Genomic DNA, 27,852 nt, shown 5'->3' on the forward strand with positions numbered 1-27,852 from the left:
ACCAACGTCTCAACAAAAATCCCCTGCGAATCCCTGTCATTAGGCTCCGCTTCTGATTTGGTCTCGACCAGCAATAAGCCCGGCTTTCACATCATTAGGCTCTGACTCGTGAACCCGTTTTTTGGTCGATGCTTATACAGTACAGGGTATTTTTGTAAAAACTTGCATCTTTATTTATGTAAAAACCGCAATAGATAGAAATATGCAGTTTGCGGGAATCATCTATTGACGTAGAGGGCCCAATTTTTTTTTAATTCCATGTTACATTCACATTCCCCCTGCCCCTAACTTAATTTTTTTAAATAGCAAGGTACCCCTTGTGACATATCAAATGAAAGAGCATGAAAAAAGAAAATGTTTGATGAAATGAAATTGGAAATCGGTTCATAAATTTGCGAGATATTCCCCCCCCCCCCTTCCCGGAACTTAATTTTTTTTAATAGCAAGGTACCCCTTGTGACATATCAAATGAAAGAGCATGAAAAAAGAAAATGTTTGGTGAAATTTATTTTTCATTTGATATGTCACACCTTGCTATTAAAAAACAAGTTATGGGTAGGGGAAAAGGGGGGGGGAATATCTCACAAATTCATGAGCCGATTTTAATTTTTTTTTCACCAAACATTTTCTTTTTTCATGCTCTTCCATTTAATATGTCACAAGGAGTACCTTGCTACTAAAAAAAATTAAGTTCCGGGGGGGAGGGGGGGAAATATCTCTCAAATTTATGAACCGATTTTCAATTTTTTTTCATCAAACATTTTCTTATTTCATGTTCTTTCATTTGATATGTCACAAGGGGTACCTTGCTGTTTAAAAAAAAATAAGTTGGGGGCAGGGGGGAAAGAGGGGGAATGTGAATGTAACGTTGAATTAAAAAAAATTGTGCCCCCTACGTCAATAGATGATTCCCGCCAACTGCATATTTCTATCTATTGCGGTTTTTACATAAATAAAGATGCAAGTTTAAAAAAAACACCCTGTATAGTCCGCGACCAGCGTCTGGTTGCGGACCATGAAGTCCCGAGCTCGTGAACCGCCCCTTTGTGTTTGTTGTGTTGCGATTGTATGGTACCTTGTTTAAGCTTTCATATATTTTTGTGATTTAAACTTTAAATATAAGCTGGTTAAATATAAAAAACGCTCTCTAGAACTATGAGGTTATTTTATTTACTCTGATTTTGTCATTGATTATAGGAAATAAGTATAAGTAAGATTAGTAGACCACCGAGATAAGCACACCATCAATGTATAAAAGTCGAGGCTCTGTACACGAGTCTTAAAAAAGGGTATGCAAATTATTTTACTGCTCAACTTTTTTAGGAAAGGGTAGGGAAATCCATTTTTTACAAGTTTTAATTCATCTTGGTAGCTTTTTGTTTACAATCAACGTTTTTGAATGCTTAAACTTTGTTTGGATTAGGCCCGGAAATATTGATGTCATAATGAAGGAGATCAAGAATCCTCAGGAATACGATTTAAATTACCACCACAACCTCAGACGAGTTTTATCCAAAGATATACAGATGAATGACATAGATCGAGCACAACGTCATCATTGACCTAGGATACTGATTTTATAAATATACCCAAAAAGAGGTTTAGTATTACAAAATATCCAAAGGCAAATAAAAAAAAATATCTGTGTGACTTAGTTTCAAATATTATTATTATTACTGTAACACTATTAGAGCCAGTGTGTTAAAAACAGATGAATTATTGATACATTAATTTATGTATTACTATAACAGTAAGCGCAAACACCAATCAACATAAGATAGTCAATTTGTGTCAGTTAGCAACGTCATTTGGTTCAGGGTTGCTAGCCCGGACCGCGGATACGACGGGCCGTGCCAGTGCCAGGCCTCGCGTATACGAGAAGCAGTGATGCAGTGTGTGGTGTGAGGAGGGGTGAGGGGGGACAGCTGAAACACACACCTACAGCGCTGCCTCCAAACGGACATCCAAGCGCGCGCGGTGGCGACGGGTAGAACTACTACTCCTCACCTTCAGACTAGCCTAGCGGCCAAACGGCCTTAAAGGGCAATTTATGAAATAATGGATAGTTTTGCGCAAGGTTTCTCGTCATGACGAACATTTTAAGTATATGGTTTATGGGGGTGTGACTCTCAAAAAGTTTATGGGTTCTTTGGGCTTTATGTATAGATTTTTTATTATAAAATTAATTTCTAAATGTTTAATTATAAAATTAAACTGTCCGAGTTTACCTAACCTAACCTAACCAATCAAACTTGTTGATAATATAAAAAAGATATAATATAATTGTTCTTAAGTCGATGTGAGTATTTCTCGCACAATGCCCGACTTCTTCGCAGAAGAGATTTACATCGGCTTCTGACCAGGCGCCTGAGACGCCAGTCTAGGCGCGCGGTGTCACATTTTTTATGTTGACTCTACTCGGACAGTTGAAAACTCGGACACTTGATATTTCGATATTTTTTAAAATAATTTTATAAACTCAGACAAATGAAAACTCAGACGGTTGATTTATCTAAATATTATTAGTTATTTATCAAAACTCGGACAAATGATTTGATCCCCTCTAAAAATATTTTGGAGATAAAGGTTGATGAGCTCCAGGTTTTGAATACTCAGATCATTGATTTGTTATTGAGTAATGATAATGTTTCGGAAGATGAGCTGTTAGCTGAAACAATCAAAGCTGGAGAATATTTATTTTTGTTTGAAACTGTAAAATTAAGAGTCCAGAATTTACTACAACAAAGTAACGATGTGCTCATTCTGGATCTTGCTTTAACAGTGGTAGTAAGAAGAAATTTAAGCTCCCTAAAATAGAGATTTGAAAGTTTGATGGAGATTTAATCAATTTGTTACCTTTTTGGAGTCAGTTTAGCAAAATTCATAGTGACTCAGACATTGATTCAGAGGATAAGTTTCAATATTTATTGCAATCCATAGTTCCCGGATCAAGAACTTTTGATGTACCGTAGTTCAGAGTTTTCCTCCTACTGGTGCAAACTATCAAAAAGCAATTGAATGTTTGAAAGCCGGATTTGGTATGGATGGCCTGCTGATAGAGGTTTACATCAGGGAACTTTTGAAAATTGTTTTAAACAAAATGCTTAAGGAAGCAAAAACACAATGAACTTACAAAGATTGTATGACAAACTTATATGCGTGCTTTAGATACCTTTGGGAGTTACAACAGATAAATGTTCCTCCATGTTATATACACGTTAGTTGAAAGTTGTATGCCTGAAGATCATCCTCTTAAGGGCGTGGCAAAGAAGCCTATTAAGATTAGGTACAGACCCTACCTGCACCAAATTGTTCACCTTCACCGTGTTGACTAGTGTTGTGCAATGGTCAAGAGGGTGTGGCACGTGAAACAAATGGATAATAGCACACGACACAAGGGTAATTGTAGGCAGCAAGGTCAGGCAGGACCTTATGAGAAGGTTAGAGTATTGTCGTTCACCCCTTGCCATTCCCCACACACCCCTTCCCCTCACTCACACAGTTACAGCGCCTATCCGAATCACCGTACTAGCAGCGATGGTGGCGAAATATGTGGCAACTTGGGGAACTACTACGCTCAACATCAGAGTTCCCTCTTCCCAAACAACCTATGGGCCACATTAAGGAAACCCTCCAAGCAGGCCTACAACCACTGGATGGACTTATAATGACCGTATCATTCTTCTAGCATAGTATATAGATATGAAATATAATTTTGTATTAAAACCATGCAGGTTCGCCTCCGGAGATCTACGCAGAGACTACTGAAGTGGAAGCAGATGAAGGCTACTTCGTTACGTTGCAGTGCAGCTCTCGAGGCAACCCAACACCTGTCATGCTTTGGATAAGAGGAGGCTCAACGGTAAAGCTATATCAGTAATATACTACTAGTCTTTGGTCAATAAAGTAGTTATTGACTGTTTACTAAGCCCATATCATACTGTATAACGAAACAATACAACTTTCACAAAATGTAAGCAATTCGGATGGAGTTATGATATTGTGAGTTTTACTGTACTAAGATTGCGGTACAGTAATTGTGGCTTTTGAACCAGTAAAAAATTATGGACAGTACTTTCTTTATGAAAAATCTATTTTGAAACTAAACCCTTTCTCTTTTAAAAGTAGCACTTTAAATTTATACATTCAATACAAGCCAACAAGCAAAAGCAGCTTAAATAGTTTTTTTTTTCTTTTATAGCTTAGTGAAAAGGGAGGAAGGTACAAGTTCTTGACCGATGGCTCCCTGCAAATCGTGGGCCTGGTGCCCTCAGATGCAGGCGAGTACACATGTGTGGCTGACAACGGCGTCGGAGAACCTGCGAGGAAGGTGTTCCACGTGAGGATCAGAGGTGTGTTAAATACCAACACTGTAAGTTATAAATAGGTAGCTCGTTCATAAAACGGCCAGTAAATCACTAACCAATACTTACTAATATTTTACTAACAAAGTTTTTTTGGATATTAGTATTAACAAAACTGAATTTTTGGTCTGTAATTCAAAGAGTGTTTGAAATTGTATTATTTTTACTTTGATCAACCAAATTATATTGCTCTTTATCTAATCCGGCAATCTCAAAATTTTTACTCAGAATTTTAAAATCTTTACACAATCACTGTATTGTTTATACATGATTGGTTAAATGCTGTAATAATACAGTAAATAATACGTTTTAACTTATTTATTAATTATTAATCCGAAAACCAATCCATGCAAATCAATTTATTCATAACATACATTTATTCAATCCATAAATTTATTCAATAATACTAAGCTTTGATAAAATTAATAAGATTCATAGATTTGCTGATGTCCAAAACATTTTTTTTATTAATAAATATACTATAATGTAGAAAGCTTGAGATATCTTAAAATGTAGGTAAATCAAAACTATTTGAAAAAATCCTGTTAAAGATGAAAGAACATGGTTTTCATGTGAATCATAAACATTTCACTATATTAACTGTTTCCCAATTTTTGTTTTCTATTATTTATCGGTAAAAGAAATTTGCAATGAATCTACTATAATACAATTCGGACATGCACGCCTAACTTTATTAAAAAAATCAAAGTTAATAAAACTGTAAATCTGAAAAATTTTAATATATCTTATATTGTTGGCCTTCTTATAAGAAATACGGTATGAAGTATGTCTAAAAAATATTTGTTTAAGTTTTCTAAACATATTTAGAGACGTAACCTAAAAGAATTAAACATGTATCTCTCTCTCTTTACATTAAAGAAGTAATAATCTTCTGTTTTAGAGTGGCAGCGTTTCATAAAGTCCAAATTTCACAAAGTCCAACGGTTAAAATATTAAATAAACAGAGTGTTTCACAAGGTCCAAATTTCATAAAGTCCAAAACTATAACGTTCATATAATCACTGTTTCACAATGTCCAAATTGCACAAAGTCCAATGTTAAAAAATCAAATAAACAGAGCGTTTCATAAGGTCCAAATTTCATAAAGTCCAAAACTATAACATTCAAATAACCACTGTTTCATAATGTCCAAATTTCACAAAGTCCAACGTTAAAATATCAAATGAACAGAGCGTTTCACAAGGTCCAAATTTCACAAGGTCCAACGGTACAGTCTGGGCCAGAAGTCTCTTCAGTGGTTGCCACGGTCTGATAGCAGGCACCGTCCACCGGCGCTCAACTACTGATTACTGATTACTCCCAGTTGCAGCAAACCTAAGTACGGTACTTGTTCAACTAATGCTATTTAAATAGGGAATAAATGTGATAATTTTAAGGAGATATTCTAGTGTAAATCAAATAAGGGAAATGGAAAATCGATTAGTCTGCAGGTTTGCTGCGGAGGGGGTGAATACCACTACTTTACACTCTTTACAACGTATATACGCACCCACAATGATGTTTTGTGACGCGTGGCAACAACACTAGGAGGCGGTTCACGAGTCACGGGTTATCCTTAGTTCGAGCGCAAAATCCAGTTATAGCCAGTTTTTTGCGCCGCGGCTTAGAAATCGGCTTCACGAGTACGAGGTTACCCGCGCTCGGGCGCAGACAGATAAACTTCACCCAATTATGACAGGGATAAACCCGAGCGCAAAAAGTCGGCTTCACGGGTTCAATTAGAGAAAACCCCGGGCCAAATGTCGGGTTCACGAGTCATGGTCTAGCGCAAACTGGATAATCTCGGGCGTAAATAACAATGGTTTTGGCCTTCAACTTAACCCTGCTAGGGGGCAGGGTTAAGTTGACATCATGTCGGGATTATCTCATTTGCTCGTTTATTGTTTTTTTGTTAGCAAAAAGAATGTTATATTCGGATTCGCCATTAAATTCCGAACAATTTCATTACCCTCAACATGATATTTATTTTTTTAAATTTTTTTATTACTAATTGCCGAAAACATGCAAAACTCGTAAAAAGTAGCTGTTGAGACATTTTAATTCATTATTACTAAGTAAAAATATAACTAATAGCTTAACGTATTCATATAAATTTAAATTGCAATCGAATCTTATGTTTTATATTCATTTTAGCAATTTTGAACCCTTTTATAAAACGTTGTATTATAACAAAATATTTTTTAAATTATAACCTGTTTTCTCACACCTGTTTTCTCATGCTTATAGGGCTGCGTTCTACCCATCTGACACGCGCAAATGCAAAGGGTTTAGTTCTTAGGCCTGCTGTTTGTGGCCCCTATTGTGAACAGCTTTAACACGTTCGCTGCGGCACGTCAAATAGCGGGCGTATCCCCAGTGCGGCGCAGCCCTAAGTGTCGAGTAAACCCGATTGCCGCGTGTGATTGGCTTTCCAATTTCGGTCTGACGAATAGCAAATAACGTGAGGGGATGTCCTGCTTTACAACGAGAGTCGACGTAGTTCGCTAAAAACCCACAGATAGCAGCACTGCTTGGAACGTAGCCGGTCCCATTGGAATTGTATTGCCAAATGGAGGGAAAAAGACGGGACAAAAAGAAGACTTTTGAGATTGCCAGACGGGGATTTTACGGGGTAATTTACTACCAACCTACACCACAACAAAATGCAAGTCACATACTACACGCTAACGTGGTATAGGTCCGCTTTCGGCCGACGCTAGAGCAAAAACGAAGATATACAAAAGGCATTACCGAGCGTTCCCGATGGGGTACGGACGCACCGTACGGGGGCAAAGCGCCGTACCCGATCGGGAACGGCCGCAATCTACGTGTTAAAAGATCTTGGTGTCATAAAATGTTATTGTAGGTTTGCCATTTTATGTTTACGTTTAATACTGTTTACGTATGAAGGCATCTCGGCTCCTATAATAGCCAGTTGTTCCTCCAAATAGATTTTTTATACAAATTACTGATACATAAAAGATAATCATAAATCTTTGAAAACAGCAGTCATTTTATTAAATAATTTGAACGTTTGGATAAAACTGCAAACCTGATAAAGTATGTCTTATTTTTGAACATAATTGGTAACCTAATTTTATTGCAAACATTACCAAGATTTGTTAAAACTTTTTTTTACATAATTGCATTTTCCCGATGCAATGTATTCAGTAATAGTGTATTATTCAAAATTCAATGACAAATTGAGTAACTTTAAACTTTAGTATAAAATGAATTTAATTGCAAGTCCACAACCTTTTATACAATATCAGTAAATACCCTGTACAATTATAATAATTTATGAACCAATCATTATGACGCAACGTCATCCAATTATTATTGTTCATCATTATTGTTTTGGGGCTCGTCGACCGCGAGCAGCGGCCTGGCAGGTGGCTGTTGCCAACCTCCCAACGAAAATTCCCTGCTCTTGATCGACGGCCAGCGTTGGTCTCGGCTAAGCTTGATCTCGGCTAATGCTCTATGTCGTGAACCCATTTTTTGACCGTCGGTTAAAATTGGTCGAGATCAACGATAACCGCGGGCCACGAAACCCCGTACTCGTGAACCGCCTCTTGGTAGTGTAGTGCCTACATACCGAACCACGGCAACCTCTGCAGCGACTTCTGGCCGAGACTGTACCGTTGGACCTTGTGAAATTTGGACCTTGTGAAACGCTATGTTTGTTTGATATTTTAACATTGGACTTTGTGAAATTTGGACATTGTGAAACGGCGATTGTTTGAATGTCATAGTTTTGGACCTTATGAAATTTGGACCTTGAGAAACGCTCTGTTCATTTGATATTTTAACGTTGGACTTAGTGAAATTTGGACCTTGTGAAACGCTCTGTTTATTAATAATTTAACCGTTGGACCTTGTGAAATTTGGACCTTGTGAAACGCTATGTTTATTAATATTTTAACCGTTGGACTTTGTAAAATTTGGACCTTATGAACCTCACCCTTTTAGAGTGTTTAATTGTTATCATTTTGTGACATTGAAACCATTGGCATTACTCAACTGATCAGGATAGTAGTTTTTGTTTGCTAACTGTAGTTAACCTCATGGCTAACATCCTAAGAGTAGATAACCAACTAACTGGTGGAGGTGCATGAAAGTGTAACTGCATGTGTAGGTCCCAAGGAGCGTCCCGCAGCTGTTTTGGGAGATGACAGTCAGAGTGTCATTGTAAGTCTCGGGTCTCGAGCCGTGCTGCAGTGTTTTGCTTATGGATACCCAGCTCCCAGTGTCACCTGGTGGAGGGGGGAGAGAATGCTTCCGATGATGTCTGCCGAGCTGGAGCAACGAAGAGACTGGTCTTTGGTTCTCTACGCGGTAACTCTCACATCCCTTGGCCCCTACACCTGTCAAGCGTACAACGGCAAGGGCAGTGCTGCATCGTGGACTGTTACTCTGAAGGCCGTCGGACCTGTTTACAATGACCCTAATGATGTCACTTACAACCAGTGGCTAGTGCCACCTCCACGATCTCCCACAGATACATACAAGCCTCATCCCCCTCCCTACCGACCCCCTCGACCACAACCAACCATTCCACCCGTCGCCGCTGCAACCCCCAGGGTCTTTGTGGGTATGTTTAAATTTAAGTACCATGATATTCTCCAGCAATTATATATTTATTGATTTTTCAAAATATAAAAACCAAAAGGGCCACATCAGAAGTTTAGAGAAGTTGTAAAATTGTTATACTAAACCTATGGTTATAGGCAAATTTTCCATACAAGAGTTAGCAGAAATATTTTTACAAACGTTCACACTGTTTAATGAAACAATGTAAAATTGAGTTACACATTTATAACAGAAAATTTCAAAGGATATATTATTATATTCATTTTAATTTTGACCACAGATGTTTTTATTTGGATTAAAAGATAAAATGCATCATCAAGTAAACTGTTATTTTGCTCCTTTTTTCAGTTAACTGTTCATGATTGGCTATTCCAGTGGATAAACAAAGTAAAACACTATGTACACAGAAAACGAGAACAAATCATGCAATATTGATTAAATAGCTTGTATCCTTAGTTATTTTTATTCATAAAGCTTGCAATCTTCAGATTGATATAGTTATACTAGAATACTATTTATATTTATCAATATCTAATTGAAATTCAAAGATTGTCTTGAACTATAGTAATCAAGCTTAGTTTTTACTCTGTTTTGTAATAGATGCTTTAATTAATATGACAGTTTTTTATGGCAAAAGAGTACTGAGGTAAAAAGCTACGGAACCAATCATAATCAGAGCACACAATTGTCTGTTGTATTGCTGTAGTAATCTCTCTCTCTCTGTGTTTTAGTTCCTGTGAAGACGACTATCACTCTAGACAAGAATACGTTCCCAGTTGACAGTGACATTTCTATACCCTGTGATGTGGATGGTTACCCAGTGCCTAGTGTAGCATGGTACAAGGATGGACAACCCCTCACTACTAGTGACAAGATACAGATCTCAGGTAACACTATTAATAGTGACTTGGTACTCTAGAAACTTGAAGGTTGTTATAGCATCACATTAAGTTGAAACTTGTCAACAAAGTTTGTGGAGTTATTTATTGTGTTATGGTCAGAAGAATAGACACTTTATCACTATTTCATTATCAACATATTTATGTTTTTTTATCGAGTAGGTAATAATGTACCATGAACTTAACTGATTCAAACAATCAATATCTCAAATGAAAGCCTTTATTTCTTTGAGTTTTTTAAGGCCAAAATAGGAATGGAGTTAGGTGGGTAAAAGAATCCTGGTACATGCCAGATTGACTAATGTATACAGTATTATTAGGACTGCTTGTATATAAGGGGTAAAAATCTTTTAAGGATAATTATACATCCATTATTTGAGCAAAAGTATTCAAAATCTTTGAAAAAATATTGTTTTTTTCTAGGACACAATTCCTTTACAAAAACTACCGTGTAATGAAGTTTTGGACCAACAGATATTGGAATTTTGTCTGAATATGTATGTACATCTTCTGATGTTGTGATGTTACAATTGCAGAGAGCAGCAGATTGACAGTTGTGCGTGCAAGTGCTAACGACTCAGGTGTTTACCGATGTGAAGCAGCTAACCAGTACAACTCATCCTACAGTGAGGTCAACGTAAATGTTGAAGGTTGGTCAATTGCATATAAAAATGCTACTTTATTTATAGTTTTGATCCTATATAAATGCTGACTACAAATTTCTTTAATGTTGAAACATTTTAATTTAGAGCTTGGGAGCGAGGGATGTCTTGAAACTAGAGTACTTGAGAACTTGATGAATAGTCACAAGCACCAACATAAAACTGTTTTTTATCAAATTTTACAGCTAAAAAATAACGGTATTTTTTACAATAAATTAAGAAACATGACAAAACTTATGTAGATCTATCCATTGACAAGTAATTGGTCCAATTTATTGTTCTTAAGGATAACATGGGAGCTAAATTACAGTGCTTAACACTAATTTAACTTTAATTCTATCAACTATTACTATAAATAATTGCTCATCACCTTCATATAACATTCTCCACTTACCATCCACTCTAACTGCATCGTTACAAGTAATTTCTAAAGAGAAAGGGACATTTTTGCCAAATTTCCTCCTCTTTTGAATAAGGTTAGTACAATTAAAACACATTCTTTAATCAAAACGCTCTATAACAACAAGTTTCACTAAAGAACAATGCTCCCAAAATATCATCTATTCATCCTGCATAAGTAGGTGAGTTAAAACTGGTAACCTCTCTAACTGAATCACGTCACACAATTAATTGTTGATCAATAATTACTTTAAACATTTGCAGGCATCTACGTAGATCCGTTGTGCACAGACAATTCGTTCTTCGCAGACTGTCAGTTGGTAGTGACAGGCAAGTACTGTACACACAAGTGGTATGGCAAGTTCTGCTGCAAGTCGTGTACTCTGGCAGGGCAGCTACCATCCGTCGGTCCCCACCTGGAGAGTCTACAGAGGAGGAGACGTTCTCTCCCGCACCACTGACCCCACCCCACAGTTCCTGTGTACGTCACCCACTGCCACCTCCATCACCATTTCTGTGATCCAACTGAATGACCCTATATTTGTTCTGTAGTTGGGTTGTGTTGATTGGTTCCGTATGAACTCTCGTAGTGAGTTTTCAGAATTTTTTTAGGATTCAATATAAATAATAAATTAAACATCCAACCGTATAGCTCAGCAGTCGTAAGTTTACCGTTTAGTGTCCAAAACTATTGATCAATCTTTGTGACGATAGCTTTTCATATGGTTTTCATATATTTTCACCAGATTGAACAATTTAATTACAATTACTTTGACCAAACAGTAGTAATACATCTGTTACGGACAAATGTTAAAAAGTAATGGTTAGTACTACAGTAAACATAACCAATGAAAGTCTACATCATTCAATGTACTGTACATAATGAAACACTGTTGAGCTTACTGGATATTGTATTGGAAAGTCTACATCTATTTCCACAATCTATGTCTATTTTTAGACAACAATTTTAAAAATATAATTTGAGTTTTTGTGCAAATGAATTTAATTGCCAGGTACAGTAGCACTATATTTTGGATTAGAAACTGCAAGAGAGAAAGAATTTGTATAATTTATTGGACTCAAAAAGCTTTTAAAAATATCCGTCTCTTCTTATGTAGGCTTTTGCAGCCGGTAAAAACACCATGAACCTTTACGTCTCTTGGAGACCCTGAAAATGTTTTTTTACATTAATTTTTAGGTTGAGTCAAAAAATATATTTTTGAATGTAGAAAGGACCTTGTACTTCGACTATTATATATAATTCAAGCATTTGGAAATATGCTTACGATTGGGTTGACTTGTGTTGTGCCAAAATGTGTTAACCATGTTCTTAGCCTGCTTGAAATATGTGTATTATTGTTCCCCAACCAACCCAAATCTTAATGGTACAAGTATGACTGAAGTGTAATATGTAGGCCTAGCATAAAGGCACTTTGTAGTACTTAGAACTGTTAGCTTACATAAAACCGTATATTCATAAGATCTGATAGTTGCCAAATGTTTCTATGTTTATTTATTGTACATTTAAATAATTTATTGAGTTTTGTATGTACTCTACTTGGAAATTGTTTCTTTTATATTTTTTAAAATTATAGGCTAGTTCACGTAGATTTTCATATGAGAAATCTTAGTGAACTGTTATAAAGATTTACTGCAGACATGTTTTTCTAAATAATAAAGCGGAGAGAATTGGTAGTCCTAATAATAAAGAATACTTATTATGTAAAACATTGTTGAAGATTTATTTAACTTATAAAATTTATTAATTTTTATATTTACATTTGATTTTTAATATTTTCAGATGAAACTTGTATATTTTTAACTACATCAATTTTAGATTTTCAAATTGAGTGATTTATACTGTGCCTTTACTTTATTATTATTGATATGAAATGTATTATATTTTAATATAGAAATACTTTAATGTAGAAGTCTGTAAATAAATGTCACAATAAATACAATGTTTAAAAATCAATTGCTTGATTTTTTGTACAATCATTCATTGGCTAATGTTAACAGTGTTTTTAGGTAAACCAAGCTCTTGGATACACATACTAGGCAACTGCTTTGTTTCTGCTTGTAAAGACTAGGCTATGTGGAGCCTTTTATACAGGGTGAGTTTTTACTGAGAGTTTTAACTTCGCCAGTAGCTACCATAGATAAAACATACTCCTTTAGTAGATTTGTCATCCTAATGGAACAGCTGAAGCCAATTTTATTGTTAGTTCTGTACGACCAACTGAAATGAAAGTTATGATTTTCTACCAAATATTATTGCGTTACCTAATTCAACATACTTTTAGCGAATTTCCCTATAGGGAAGTAGCTATTACCGTAGGTGGCATGGTAAGACCTAGGCCCGGGACCGATTTACTTTTTCATTTTGATGTCCCCAGAGGCCAAAAACACCATTCGTTCAAATTTTTATATATGTATATATATATATATAGACTTATATATATATATATATATATATATATATATATACGTCAGTGAACGCGATAACCTGAGTAATTTTTGTCCGATTTTGATGAAATTTGGTTTAAAGGTGTAAAGCGGGATAAACTTGAATGAGTTCGCGAACCAGCATGATCGGACCATGGGAACGGGGCTTTACGGGGGGCTTTATGGGGTAAAAATTGGTTTTTCTCACTTTTGACCCTCAAAACACAAAATTTCCCAATTTCTCTTTAGACCTTTTTAAAGAGCTTAAAAAAACAATCAATTTAGTATATAAAAGTATTTCTGTTCGGTTAATAGTAACGGAGAAAATTAAAAAAATTGTAAATTTAAAATTCCCATGTTATTCTTATGGAGAATATTGTCAAATGTTGTAGTTTGCTTGTTTATGGATATATTTTGTATTTTGATCAAATTTATTTATTTTGTACTAAGCTATCAATATTTTACAAAAAAACACACTTTATTAGTTTCCTTGTAGCAGCAAACCTAGGTACTCGTTAAACCTAATGTTATTCAAATATATTTAATTGAAAATCAATTAAGACAAATGGAAATTCGCTTAGTCGGCAGGTTTCCTGCGGCGGGGGTATTTAAGTAACGATCAATTATTGTTCTGTACAAATAAATTAAATCACTTCTTGTTGGAAATTCTAAAATATCTGATCATTGTTTTTTTTATCTTTCCCTTGTAACCATAAATAATCAAATTATTTTAAACATCTGTCAGCTGGTAGTTAGGGTAAGAGCTAGAGTTATTGGCACTACCATAGTTATTGGCACCTTTTTTTCAAAGCCTCTTACACCTAAATGCAAAAGTCGGTGGAAGAGGGGAGTTAGTTGCTGAGATGCCCACATGAGTTCTCTGTACTTCAGTGTGTGTTTGGTTATTTCAGAGGCCATGCTAACCTGCACAGAATTTTTTTTTCAAATGCTTAGCCGATTTTTATTGATTCTTCACATTTCCTTAAGAATCTGACAAGGACTTACATACCTGTTTATTGTTTCCTATTAAAACTGAATGTTAAAAATTAAGTTTTCATTATTTCATTAGTATTGGGAAGGACTGATTTGTCTATTCCTGCCACCCATTTACCCATAATTACCTAATATATGAGGGTGCCAACAACTGTGTCTAAAATATGTAGTGATTTAGTTATTGGCACTACCTTGGCACTGCCAATAACTGTGGTAACTGGCATGCCAATAACTGTGGTAAATACATTAATGCCGATTGGCACTGGTATTTATTGTGGTTATTGGCATGCCAATGACTGTAGTCACTGGTAACAGGTGACACTGCCAGTAACAGCATTTACTGTCATGGAAGTCTCCAAGTTATCGTAACATGGTTTACACGAGTATATGCTATAAAAAATAATTTATTTAGGCCAATAGACTTAATTTATATATATAAAGATCCAAAGCTTCACATAACTAATTTTTACCATAAAAAAGGGTAAACCAAAAACCGATCCATTATATTATGTTTAAAACCATTAAAATTCCGTCGAAAAACCCCAATCAGGATCAAATATGTAACAAAGAGAATAAAAAAATAGGCCTACAAAAGATAAAATGTGAACGTTGTAATGAAATATTTCACAGGAAATATTTTGATGGCATTGATTACGACGAACAAATACCAATTAATATGTATAAAGACGGTATTAAGTTCGGTAAAGGTGTTGCCAAAGAACTGAAACTAGGCCTACCATGATCAATTTTAAGAATTTTAATTTTACTTACTGTTTAATTTTCATTTTTTCTTCTATATACTATAATATGATTAGGCATACATCACGTAAGACAACAAAGACCACCTTAGGACGCTTAAAATGTAATATTTGTAGACTTTTTGATAGGTGCCAATAACTGTGCCAAGATGTGACAATAGCTATGGTTGATGGTGCCCATAACTATGGTTTTTGTATTTTTTAACATTTTAATTTTTTAATAAACTTTATTATTAATGATATATATATTTTTTTGTACACCCCAGTATTCTCAGTACATTCTGCTACATGATTAAAAAAACGTAGATATTAAAAAAAATATTGCAAAGGAGCTGTGTCAGATTTTTCCGAAGCCTACCGTTAAGGTGCCAATAACTGTAGCATTTACCCTAGGTGACAACTAAATTATATTTAACACTAGCAGTGTACCCGTCCTTCGTACGGGGTTGGCATATAAGTTTAACCCTTAGAGTGCCAGGCGAGAAATAAAAGTAACGCTAAAAAAATGCCGATGATTTTTCCCGAAGGTCGCGCTAAAAATGCCGAGCGCGATCTGGCGATTTTTAGGTTAAAATTTCGTAAAAATCGAATTTTAGATATTTCGACCAACGAAAATCGATGTATCGCATCTAGTAACTTTTGACTCAATGTTAATATATGGGTAAAAAGAATCCGAGTATCCATTCGGTTGTTATGACAACTGTTCGATCATTACAAAACGTCATGGACTACCGGACGTTGGCACTTTTGGCTCGTTCTAAAAACGTCTGGTCGGCACTTTTGGCTCGTTTTAAAAACGTCCGGTTCCCCGGACGTTGGCACTCAAAGGGTTAAAATGCTTATTGCAGTTATACTCAAGCTTTGCGTTTGAAATGAGGGAGGAGAAAGTTTCCAAAGTTTGCTTCTTTAAATTGACGGTATACTATGGTATTACATATCTACCATAGCCATAATGTTCTACCACTTAGCCTTAGCAATAAAGAAAAATAAACTATTAAACATTCGCAAAAAATCACAAATTATTCATGACATTAAAAACATAAACATAACTGTAACAATCCTACTTTGACAGTTCTCATTGCTTATCACAGTTTTTTGTTGTTGCTTAGCTTAATTTAGCTGTTTACATAAATGCAAAAAAATATAGTGCTGCACCCTGTTGGTAAGTCTTATAACTTTTTAATGCTTTTGTATATCATAGAACCAACTTTTTTAGTTGAAACAGCTGACAAAATTTCTTTAATTCCCTTTAATTATGAATACTCATAAGGTTAACATGGGGAACTACAGAGCCACTGGGGCGGAGCCCGAAAGGATTTTTGAGATAAGAATATGCCTATATGTTAATCGGGAATGTGAGCTATCATCATGCCAAATTTCAGCCCACTCTGTCCAGTGGTTTATAAGTGATTGAACTTCAAACAAACAAACAAACACACAAACTTTCACATTTATAATATTAGTAAGATTTTAAGTATCTGGTCACATCACTACAGGAGCCCCCTGCGAAGACTAGAAGTCCATGCAGGGTTCTGAAAAGTTACTAAACAAAATAAAATAAAACAACAGCAAGGATAATTTCATCAGCTGACAACTAAATTATATTTAACATTTTTAGTCTCTGGTCACATCACTACAGAATATTAAATTTGCTATAATCTAAAGGTTTCATGCAACAATTATACAATTACATAGTCCGGTTCATGCCCAAAATAAAGTAAAAATTATATTAATTAATTAATTACATTAATTTTATGAACCTACTTTAATACATAAACCTACATCTATGAAATGTTCAAATGCATAAAAAACATAATCTTTCAAATAATGATATGCTATTCAAAACTATTATTGATATAAACCAGTGAGAAGTTACTAATAAACTACAATAAATAAAACACAGTCTACAGATTTTGTTGTTGCAGAATTTTTACTGTTAATAATAACTACTGTAAAACTGTATTCCATGCTGTATTTTATTGATACAATTTGTACATTATTTTAACTTTTAAATGTTTATTATGAGTAACTAAATTCATAAAATGTATAAACTTAAGTTATTAAATATGTAGTTTGTTTGATTCTTAAATTCTGTATAATTAATTAATTTTTCCTTGTACTTGTTTTAAGTCAGCTGATATTGATTTGTCATCTATAGATAGATAACTCAGCTGATTGAACATACATTGTTGAGTAATTTGTTGTTTTCATTTTCTGTTTCCAAGTCAATTAAGCGTTTTTCAACATTGGTTACGCTATGGAACCTTTTACCAATCAAGAGTATGCTGATATACACTTTGTATATGGTTTCTGTTCCAGTAATGCGGCGGAAAGCCGTCGTGAGTATAGTAGACGTTTTCCTAACACAGGGGTGCCCATCCCCCCCTAGACTCATGACGCAACCCCCCCCCCCCACCATAAATGAGGTACACAACAAATGAGAAAGATTATTCCACCGCCCAGCATTATTTGTAAAACTAAAAGAAGTTTTATAATTTTTCTTAGATATTGAAAATTCAACTGAGATAATAAAATAAAATATCAAATGTCAAATTCAAATCCAGTTAATCTATATCCGGTTGAGCTATTCTGTTTAAAGATGTAGTTTTGTCTGTACATTGCTCAGAATTATACATATTTTGGGTTATTTTTACGTTCTATACTTTGAAGAAGTTGAAACATGTCTTATCTCAATTTATGTCCGTCTGTCACGGCCCAGATGGTATTTTACACAGCCATCTAAAGAAAACTAGAGTACGGTACCGATTATGATTCTAATGGTTTAATTGTATTCACAGGATTGGCGAGAGTGCCCTTAGCCATTAAATATGGCCTCACTATTTTGGAAATAAAATAACGGACGATCAAAAACACAATTTTGTGTGATTTTTTAGTTTTTTTCTCCATGTTTACTACATACGTCATTTATGAAATGCTATTAATCTGTTAAGAGAACACGTCATATATGAAATTACGAACAGCTGTTTTGATAAAGATTCTTTTTTCTAGCTGTTACCGATATGTTTACATAGCCTAAAATGTTGTTTACGAATACTGTGTAGGCCCTAACCATTTCGGATCACGTTTGTAAGCAAATCCAAAACCAAGTGAGATTAATAACCGTGTGGCTTTGGCTCACATAACAGGTTTGATTTATCTCGGGTTATAAGTAAAACTGTAAATTAAATTAAATAACTAGCCATCATCCAGGTCGGGAACCGGAGATTCTGTGTGTATCAAGTTGTACTTGAATTTTGATTACCGGGGAAAGGCCGTGAATCAGTGTTGTACAGGACTGGAAAACTTATCTTTCTATATAAATAAAATTAGAGTTTTATAAGTCACCTCAATTTAAGGAATTATTGCCAGAATATAGCGTTTGTAACCTCTGCTTAACGAATTGTCAGCGTCTTTCTCTTGATTTAACGACCCCCTATCCCTCCCTTTTGAAACATCACAGCTCCTTTGATGAAAATGAAATGGAAACAAGAAACAACGCTTGCGCCAACAATCGTCTGCTCAGTCTGTCTGCTGTGCGCTATGTTACAACAGATTTCAGATACAACAGCTGGGGAATCAAGGCTCTGATTGGGTAACGAGTACTGAGTAGACTTAAATAATGGCGACTTGTTGAGTTTGTGTATGAATTGAAGATAAACCTAATAAATGACAGAAGAACAAAGAAAAAGAATAACAAGATTGTTCTCGTATTTTTACTATCTCTAAATATAATTTTACACTTTTTTATTACTTATCTATCAATTCCTATGTTGTGATACAGCACCTACCGGTAGCCTATTTGTCTATCATGAGCAGTAGCTTATAACACTTTGTAAGGTTTAATATTTACGTTATTTATAGCAATGCAGTGTTTGGCTAGTTATTAGTTGAGTTTGAGTTAGCTATAATTTTAAACGTTGCCGTTTGTGCAACTGAACCAAGATAAATAATTTGAAATGTCATAATTGCACAATAATAATGATTGTGCAATATTGAATTTCGTTTATAAAAATGCAAATCATGACGTTAATGGCTGGTTTTTAATTTTGTTTGGTTTGTCATCTGTTTTTATACTATATGGGATTAACTGTATTTTTCATTCTCCCCCCCCCCCTACTAGGTCAGGTAATCGAGTATCTACACAATAGTATAAAGTATTGTAGCCTATGCTACTTGATTGTATTTTAATGAGCTTTATGTCAACAAAGCGTTCTGTGCTGAGTCGCGGTGTAGCTGGGCGTGTCTGTACCACACGTTATCTTTATCTATCTCAGCAGTTGAGCTATTCCGTGCCCTCCCTCTTAGATCTCACGTCTGCCTAACTTGAATAATAACTTCCTACACGAATCCTAAACTATCCTAAAATCCCATTTTAACTAATTGAATTCAATAATATAACTATTGACGTTAATTAATCCACTTTCTATCTGGTGACTTGTAAAATATTTTTGATTGTCGTCATGTTGAACACTGTTGCAATTAACTTTAGCCACCCCCCCCCCATTTGAATTTTTGCAACCCCCCCCCCAAAAATTTCAATGACGCAGTCTGCGTCACAGCCCCCCCTTGTGGGCACCCCTGCCTAACAGACGATTACCTAATGCAAGCACTTTTATTCATGTTCATCGATGTTTGGCAGAAAAGCGAAGCTTTCCTACCAAGGGGCGCGCAGTTGGCAACGTTTTGCAAGATGTTGGCGTAGAAGAAGCTGTGTTGGACTGTTTGGAGAAATCTGAGGACTAGTACAAGAAATGTTGCTGGTGAATTTGTCGTTAGCCAAAGTTTTGTTTCAAATCTTTTGCGCAAAGAAGTACTGCATACATACCATTTTACAAGAGTCCAAACTCTAGTGCCAAGGGACCCCCCTCAGAAACTGCAGTTTTGTCGATGGATCCAGCAGAATGACCATGGTGATTTTTTGAAAAGAATTTTGTCGGCCGATGAGTCCTCTTCCACGAAAGATGGCGTGTTTAGCTACCATAATGCGCATTTTTATGAAGTTGAAAACCCACATCTTGCCTGAGAATCACACAGTCAGTCCCGGTTTCAAATAAATGTGTGGATTGGATTGATTGGTAACCATCTTGTAGGTCCATACCTTGATCTTCCTCCGTCATTAATAATGGCGTTCAGTTCCTGCAATTTCTCCTTGATGACCTTCCGGAGCTTCTTCAAGGCTTGCCACTTAATTTGCGTGGGCGAATGATTTTTCAAGCTGATGGTGCTCCGCCACACTTCTGCCGTTATGTACAAGAGTACATAACAAACAACTATGACACGTAGATTGGGAGGGGAGGGACGGTTCCTTGGCCTCCGCGGTCCCCAGACCTTACGCCTATAGATTTCTATGTCTGGGCAGGCGTTGCGGGGGGGCCCGCGAGCTAGGGGGGCCCGTGAGCCTTGACCGGGATTTTCGGTAAATTTTACCGGCACACGGGCCTGCGTTTGTGTGACAGGCTTAGCCACACGGGTCCCCTATCATAACAATATTTATATGAGAATTAAAATATGTTTTTTATGATGAAAATTTGTTCAAACCTATAGTTCAAGTAGTTTACAACAGCTAAACTAACACTATATTACTTAACCGATCGATATAAATTATCTACCAACCTAAGTAAAAGAACTGTCATCAGTCATGCGGGTTGCATTAACTGTCCTCGTGGATTGTGTGAAGGCGCAGTCAAAATTGGTTGCATAATAAAAGGGCCGTATTTATAACCAATGTGGCCTCTGGCCTAGGAAGATAAAACATTAATGTTAATCCTCCTAGCCCCCAGCGGGTGACACCATAGAGGATCCTCTATGCTGATTCGACTAAATAAACTTGACAATTTTGTTACAACCAAATCGGCAAATTAACCTAGGTGGCTAGGGCGCTAGCTAATAAATAATTCCATTCTTTCATTGATGCTAAAGAAGTATTTTCATTTCATTTCATGTCTTACTATTAGGAGGCTGCCCTTTAGATTTGTTTACTTCACACTTTAGATGTGTTTACATTGAGTCAGGTAAAAAATGTTACTTGCCTAAGGGCCTCAGGCCAAATCAGATCGGTTCAAAATCGAGTTGCTTTGGAAACGGTTGATTTTTATAGTAGGCCTATATAATGTCGATTTTCGAGGCGAGCAGAGCCTGGACTACAAGCTTGAGAGATCAAGCACAAAGTCAGAAAATCAAGCTCGAGCCGATTTTCTCAGTATTCAATACAATAATGCACAGTTAAAAGTAAAAACTTTTATATAGATAACGGCTGTTATAAAATTACGGGTATTAATACACAACTTTCGGACCATGATGGCCAAATAATTGAAGTTTTTACTAATACAAAAAATAGCCTGACTAACTCTTCTGTTTATTTTGAACATAAAAGAAATTTTAATGATAAAAACATCGAACAATTTTTATCTGCTTTACAACATGAGTCATGGCTTAATCTTTATTTATGCCCTGTGGAATGCAAGTATGATGTTTTTTATGAAATATTTATGCATTAGTTTAATACATTCTTTCCATCAACTCTCTCAAGACAACATACTAACTGTAAGTGGATTTCTAATGAACTGAAGTTGGAAAGACAAAATATTATTAATCTTAACAAAGCGACTAGAGAGTTAAATTGTAAAAAGTTGTTACATGAGGCTAGAGAAACAAATAAGCAGTTTAGAAAGAAATTGTTTTCTTCAAAAAAGAGTAGGTAGCCTACTATAAAAGAAAAATTGGTAATTCTGACAATGTTAATAAGGCATCTTGGAAGATCGTGAACGCTGAAGTAGGAGCTAAAACTATAAATAATCATAATATAAACCTAATAGTAAATAATGATGTATGTTCTGACCCTTCCCTGGTCTGTGGCCAATTCATAAATTATTTTGCAGATGTTGTAAAAGAAACTGAAACTTTCGATAATATAGATACATTCCTAAAAAATGTTGATGACACTCTGCATCCTGTACTTCCTATAGATAAAAGGAGCTTTAAATTTAGCTTTGTTGATGAGAGCGACATTGATAAAATTATTAAAAGTCTAAAAAATTCCTATAGTGCTGGCTATGATGGTATTCCTGTCATTCTTTTTAAAAAAGCTAATTCAGTCCTACTTAAACCAATAACCCATCTCATTAACTCATCTTTGATATCAGTAATTTTCCCTAACAAACTCAAAATAACAAAATTAAGACCGGTATTCAAAAAAGGAAACAGACAAACAGTATCAAACTATAGACCGATTGCTTTGCTGCCTTCAATTTCAAAAATCTATGAAAAGGTTGTTTATAACCAACTGGTATGCCTCTTTTAAAATAATGGTACATTTGATGACTACCAACATGGATTCCGAAGTGGCAGATCTGTCATAACAGCTGCCACAGTTTTCATTGAATCCATCATTGATAGCTTAGAGAGTAAATCTAAAGTGGTAGGATTGTTCATGGACCTCAGTAAAGCTTTTGATTCAATTTCTCATGAGTTGTTACTTTCAAAGCTCAGTAGTAGTGGACTAAATAGTACTGCATTGAACTGGTTCAAGTCATATCTTTTTGATAGAAAACAATAAGTAGAACTAAGTCACTGTAATAACAAAAATTATAAAATTTCTTACAATTCTTGTACTCGGGAAGTAAAATATGGGGTGCCCCAAGGATCGATCCTAGGCCCTCTTTTATTCATATTTTATTTAAGAAATTTTCCGCAACTTAGTGATTAAAGCAAGCTTTGCCTATATGCTGATGATGCAAATTTTAAAATAGCCGCAGGAACATATATGCTGAACTTGAAGCCAAGGCCAATTCTGATATATTATTACTTAACAGTTTTTTTTAATTAAAGTGGTTTAAATACCTGTAATGTCGACAATCTCAAGTGGTTGTGAAACAACTAGTTTCGGCTCATAACGGAGCCATCTTCAGGTTTTCCAAGGACATTTTCACTTCTTCCAAAGGTCGTCAAAGTTCACAAATAATTTACATACAATAAAAACATTTAAAAACACGTAACACGCATGCCTAGGCCTAGCTTTAACGACGTGACCGGCGGGAGTTTGGTGCGTCTTATCAGTAACAGGTTGTTTGTGGGTATCATTCTTCTCCCTCTCCCTTTCCATTATTTCTATTGTAGTGTTGTAAATAAAGTTAGAAGCAAATGAAAGCTTATCGTTTAGCACGTTTTGTTTATCTGATTTGACTGCCTTATAAATTTCGAATTCTTCTAGCGTGTTGATCTGAAATTTGTTTTTATTAAAATGTAGAACTGTCATGTTGTCATTCATGTTGGAATAGCTATGGTTGTTTGTGATTAAATGTTCTGCAAATGTTGAAGATTGTGTGGACGTGGTTTTCTTGGGGATGTGTTCCTTAAAACGTTTTGCAAAAGAGCGTGATGTCTGGCCTATGTAATAACTATCACAATCGCTGCAATTAATGTGGTAAACACCTGTCTTATCGTAGTTTGATGTAGATATGAGCGGACGTTCCTTCAACTTAGAGCCAAGTTTGTTAACCGATTTAAATGCCACTGTGATGTTGTTCTTGGTCATAATATTTTTAAATTTGTAACTTAGATGAGTTCCAAAATCAGCCGATAAAAATGTTTTAGGTTCTTTTGCTTTGTTTTTATCTTTATTCTGATGTTTAGCTACCAGTTTATCTACTATATTACTTTTGAATCCATTTTTTACAGCTATGTATTTGATGGTATTTAATTCCTCTTCATAATCTTTTGCGTTCAGTGGTACTGTCAATAATCTGTGTACAAAAGTGTTGTATGCAGCCATCTTTTGAGAGTATGGATGGTGTGACTCTGAATTAATGGTTTGGTCAGTGCACGTCGGTTTTCTATAGATTTTAAATTCAAAGTGGTATTTTTGTTTAACGATGGTGAGGTCGAGAAAGTTGATAGAGCTGTTTTTCTCCTCTTCTAGAGTGAATTGGATGTTTTTATGGATGCTGCACAAATATGTATTTAATAGGGTCAACTGCCTGCTGTTTCCGTTTAAGAGAACTATTGTGTCATCCACATATCTATGGTAAAAGATAATTTTATCTCTGTATCGATTAGCCTCTGTGAACAATGTTCTGTTTTCAAGGTCGTTCAAGAATACTTTGGCCAAAATACTTGACAGAGGGGAGCCCATAGCTAAACCATCTTTTTGGATGTAGAAGCTATTTTGAAATTTAAAATAATTCTGTTTTAGTACAACATTTGTTAGTTTTATCAGATCATCTATTGTGTCTGGTGAAAGCTTGGAATTCTTCAATAAGTTCATTTTGAGATACTCTCTCAAAGAATTTATGAGAACATTTAATTATATCTGCTTTAAGTTGTGATTCCATTAGGGTTTTTATCTTTTTTCGTTGTGTTAGTTTTTTGGTAAATACTTTTTTGCTTATCTGAGAATCTAATTCAATCATTACATTGTTTACTTGAGCCATGTGCAGTTTGTTCAATAGTTCGATGTGTTTCCAAAATAATAACTTGTTTAAAACATAAAGATAAAAACAAAGCAAAAGAACCTAAAACATTTTTATCGGCTGATTTTGGAACTCATCTAAGTTACAAATTTAAAAATATTAAGACCAAGAACAACATCACGGTGGCATTTAAATCGGTTAACAAACTTGGCTCTAAGTTGAAGGAACGTCAGCTCATATCTACATCAAACTACGATAAGACAGGTGTTTACCAAATTAATTGCAGCGATTGTGATAGTTATTACATAGGCCAGACATCACGCTCTTTTGCAAAACGTTTTAAGGAACACATCCCCAAGAAAACCACGTCCACACAATCTTCAACATTTGCAGAACATTTAATCACAAACAAAAATAGCTATTTCAACATCAATGACAACATGACAGTTCTACATTTTAATAAAAACAAATTTCAGATCAACACGCTAGAAGAATTCGAAATTCATAAGGCAGTCAAATCAGATAAACAAAACGTGCTAAACGATAAGCTTTCATTTGCTTCTAACTTTATTTACAACACTACAATAGAAATAATGGAAAGGGAGAGGGAGAAGAATGATACCCACAAACAACCTGTTACTGATAAGACGCACCAAACTCCCGCCGGTCACGTCGTTAAAGCTAGGCCTAGGCATGCGTGTTACGTGTTTTTAAATGTTTTTAATGTATGTAAATTATTTGTGAACTTTGACGACCTTCGGAAAAAGTGATAATGTCCTTGGAAAACCTGAAGATGGCTCCGCTATGAGCCGAAAATAGTTGTTTCACAACCACTTGAGATTGTCGACATTACAGGCATTTAAACCACTTTAATTGTATCTCGATAATCCGGAGGCTACCCATTCGAAAAAAAATGAAAGTTTTTTTTATTCAAATAATTTGCGTTTGAACACAGATAAAACTAATTTTATGTGTTTCCAAGCAGGAAAAACTAAACTGCAAAATCTGCCAAAAATTTTAGTTAATAACAACACAATTCAAAATAAAGACCACATCAAATTCTTGGGATTAGAAATTGATGAAAATTTGAGGTGGAATCATCATATTGATCAGTTGCTTTCTAAAATTTCATCTGGCCTTGCGCTATGCGCTAACAAGATTTAAAACCCCTATGTGAAACTTTAAAAATTATATATTTTTTATACATACATTCAATCATATCATTTGGAGTTTCACTTTATGGTGCAGCAAAAAATAAAAAATAAAAATAAATTCTAAAAAAGCAAAAGAAAGCTATTAGAATTTTGTGCAATTTAAAACGCAGAACTTCAGTCAAAGAATATTTTAAAACTGAGAATATTATGACTGTTTATGGAATGTATGTCTATGAAACAGTATTATCAGTAAAAGATAGATTTAATGAATTACAACTTATTGGAGACTATCACAATTACTTTACTAGAAATCGAGAAAACCTGGCCACAACCTCACATACTCTGCAACTTTTTACGAAGACACCTAAATATGCCGGTTCCAAATTTTATAATAAACTTCCTAAAGAAATCACATTAGAAACTTCCAAAAATAAATTTAAATCAAAATTGAAAAAGTGTCTTATCAACAAGGCTATGTACTCCTTTGAAGAGTTTTAGTTCTATACTAGCTGTAACCCGCGGGCTTTGCCCCGTTTAACTTCTTAATTTTCAAGATGATCTCGTTCGCATGGCTCAATCACGTCCTGGTTGAAGTTCGTTCGCTACGCTCACTCACCTTTAGGTTGGAGCTCGTTCGCTGCGCTCACTTGCCTTCAGGTTAGCTCGTTCGCTGCGCTCACTTGCCTTCAGGTTAGCTCGTTCGCTACGCTAACTGGCCTCCAGGTTGAAGTTCGTTCGCTCTTTTGGTTGCAAATTAGCTGTTGTCATAAATGTAAAAGAAATAATAGTGCTGCACCCTGTTGGTAATCCATGTAACTTTAAACCAGAGCCACTGGGGCGGAGCCGATTGGACGGATCACGAAATTGATGGTGTATAAACCTATTCCATGAAATTCTACACGTATGTACCAAGTTTCGTGGCTATCAGTTCAGCGGTGTCTGAGTTTATCACTGCCAAACATATATATATCTATATATATAAAATCCAATGTATGTTTGTATGTTTGTCCTTTATGGGCTCCGAAACCGCTCTACAGATTGTAATAAAACTTTCAGGCATTATTTATCATTATTCAAGGATGGTTTGTGTGAAGTTTGGTGCAGATCCGTCAAAAGGGCTCCGCCCCAGTTGCTCTGGAGTTTCCCATATTAACCTTATGAGTACTCATATTTAAATGGAATTAAAGAATCTTAACAGCTGGTTCAACCAAACAATTTGATTCTGTGATGTTAAATAGCATTTAAAAGTTAATAGGTTTACCAACAGGGTGCAGCACTGTATTTTTTTTTAATTTATGAAAGGTGAGTGAGCGTAGCGAACGAACTTCAACCTGGAGGTGAGTTAGCGTAGCGAACGAACTAACCTGAAGGCAAGTGAGCGCAGCGAACGAGCTCCAACCTAAAGGTGAGTGAGCATAGCGAACGAACTTCAACCAGGAAGTGATTGAGCGATGCGAACGAGTTCATCTTGAAAATGAACGAGCATTTGACATAAAATCACATTAGGACAGGACGACGTCTGTCGGGCCAGCTAGTATATATATACAAACATCATCTTTTATACTTATAGATTATTCTAGTTATTAATTGCTCTATTTCCTTTAAATTGAAACTTTTGGTTTTAAAATAATTTGATCTATTAATCTATTCTAGGGAGGGGGTAAGCATCCTCTGAACAATCATTCAGACATCGAAAGTCTATACAGAAACGATATTTTCCACTGGGTTTCTTAATAAGCACTACAGGGGAACTCCACCCACTAGTAAATGTTTCGATTACCCCGTCACTCAGCATACGATCCACTTCAGCGTTTATCACTTCCTGCATAGCGGGATTTCGCGGGTAATACCGCTGCTTGATTGGAGTAACTCCTTTCTTTAAACGGATTTCGTGTTGGATCAGTTCGGTGCGGCCAGAAACGCTTTCAAATAAAGGCAATTCGGCCTTTAGAAATTCGCCTAATCGTTTCCTTTGGCCCTCAGTTAAGTCCGATACTGCGCTTAATTCGACAATCTCGCCGGCGACGTTCGTCCTACTAGTTTCTAACGCGACGTTATACGTCACCAAGTCCAGTCGTTCGAGAGTGTCGATACCGAGAACCACGTCACTAGTGAGAGTGGGGAGATACAATGTATAGAACTCCTCATCGCGACCTTGAATCGAACCCTTAAAACGAT

At 35.5% G+C, this 27,852-nt stretch overlaps 1 protein-coding gene across 3 annotated transcripts in view; it reads left to right on the plus strand.

Moving 5' to 3' along the window:
• The window catches only part of LOC128983073 (papilin), a 274,271-nt gene extending 261,406 nt beyond the window's left edge, over nt 1-12,865 (plus strand). For 2 of the 3 annotated variants that reach the window (XM_054402221.1, XM_054402222.1), the window contains 6 exons: nt 3,735-3,862; nt 4,202-4,352; nt 8,503-8,958; nt 9,689-9,844; nt 10,393-10,506; nt 11,182-12,865. In XM_054402221.1, the coding sequence (XP_054258196.1) occupies nt 3,735-3,862; nt 4,202-4,352; nt 8,503-8,958; nt 9,689-9,844; nt 10,393-10,506; nt 11,182-11,378 (1,202 nt within the window). In that variant the 3' untranslated portion in view covers nt 11,379-12,865. The remainder of the gene's footprint in view (nt 1-3,734; nt 3,863-4,201; nt 4,353-8,502; nt 8,959-9,688; nt 9,845-10,392; nt 10,507-11,181) is intronic. The other variant, XM_054402223.1, reaches the window with a different exon arrangement.
• The last annotated feature ends 14,987 nt before the right edge of the window (nt 12,866-27,852 follow it).

The sequence above is a fragment of the Macrosteles quadrilineatus genome, unplaced genomic scaffold (assembly GCF_028750875.1).
Source record: "Macrosteles quadrilineatus isolate MER2022 unplaced genomic scaffold, UCM_ALF_1.0 Scaffold_1__1_contigs__length_201487025, whole genome shotgun sequence".
In the NCBI taxonomy this organism is placed as follows: Eukaryota; Metazoa; Arthropoda; class Insecta; order Hemiptera; family Cicadellidae; genus Macrosteles; species Macrosteles quadrilineatus.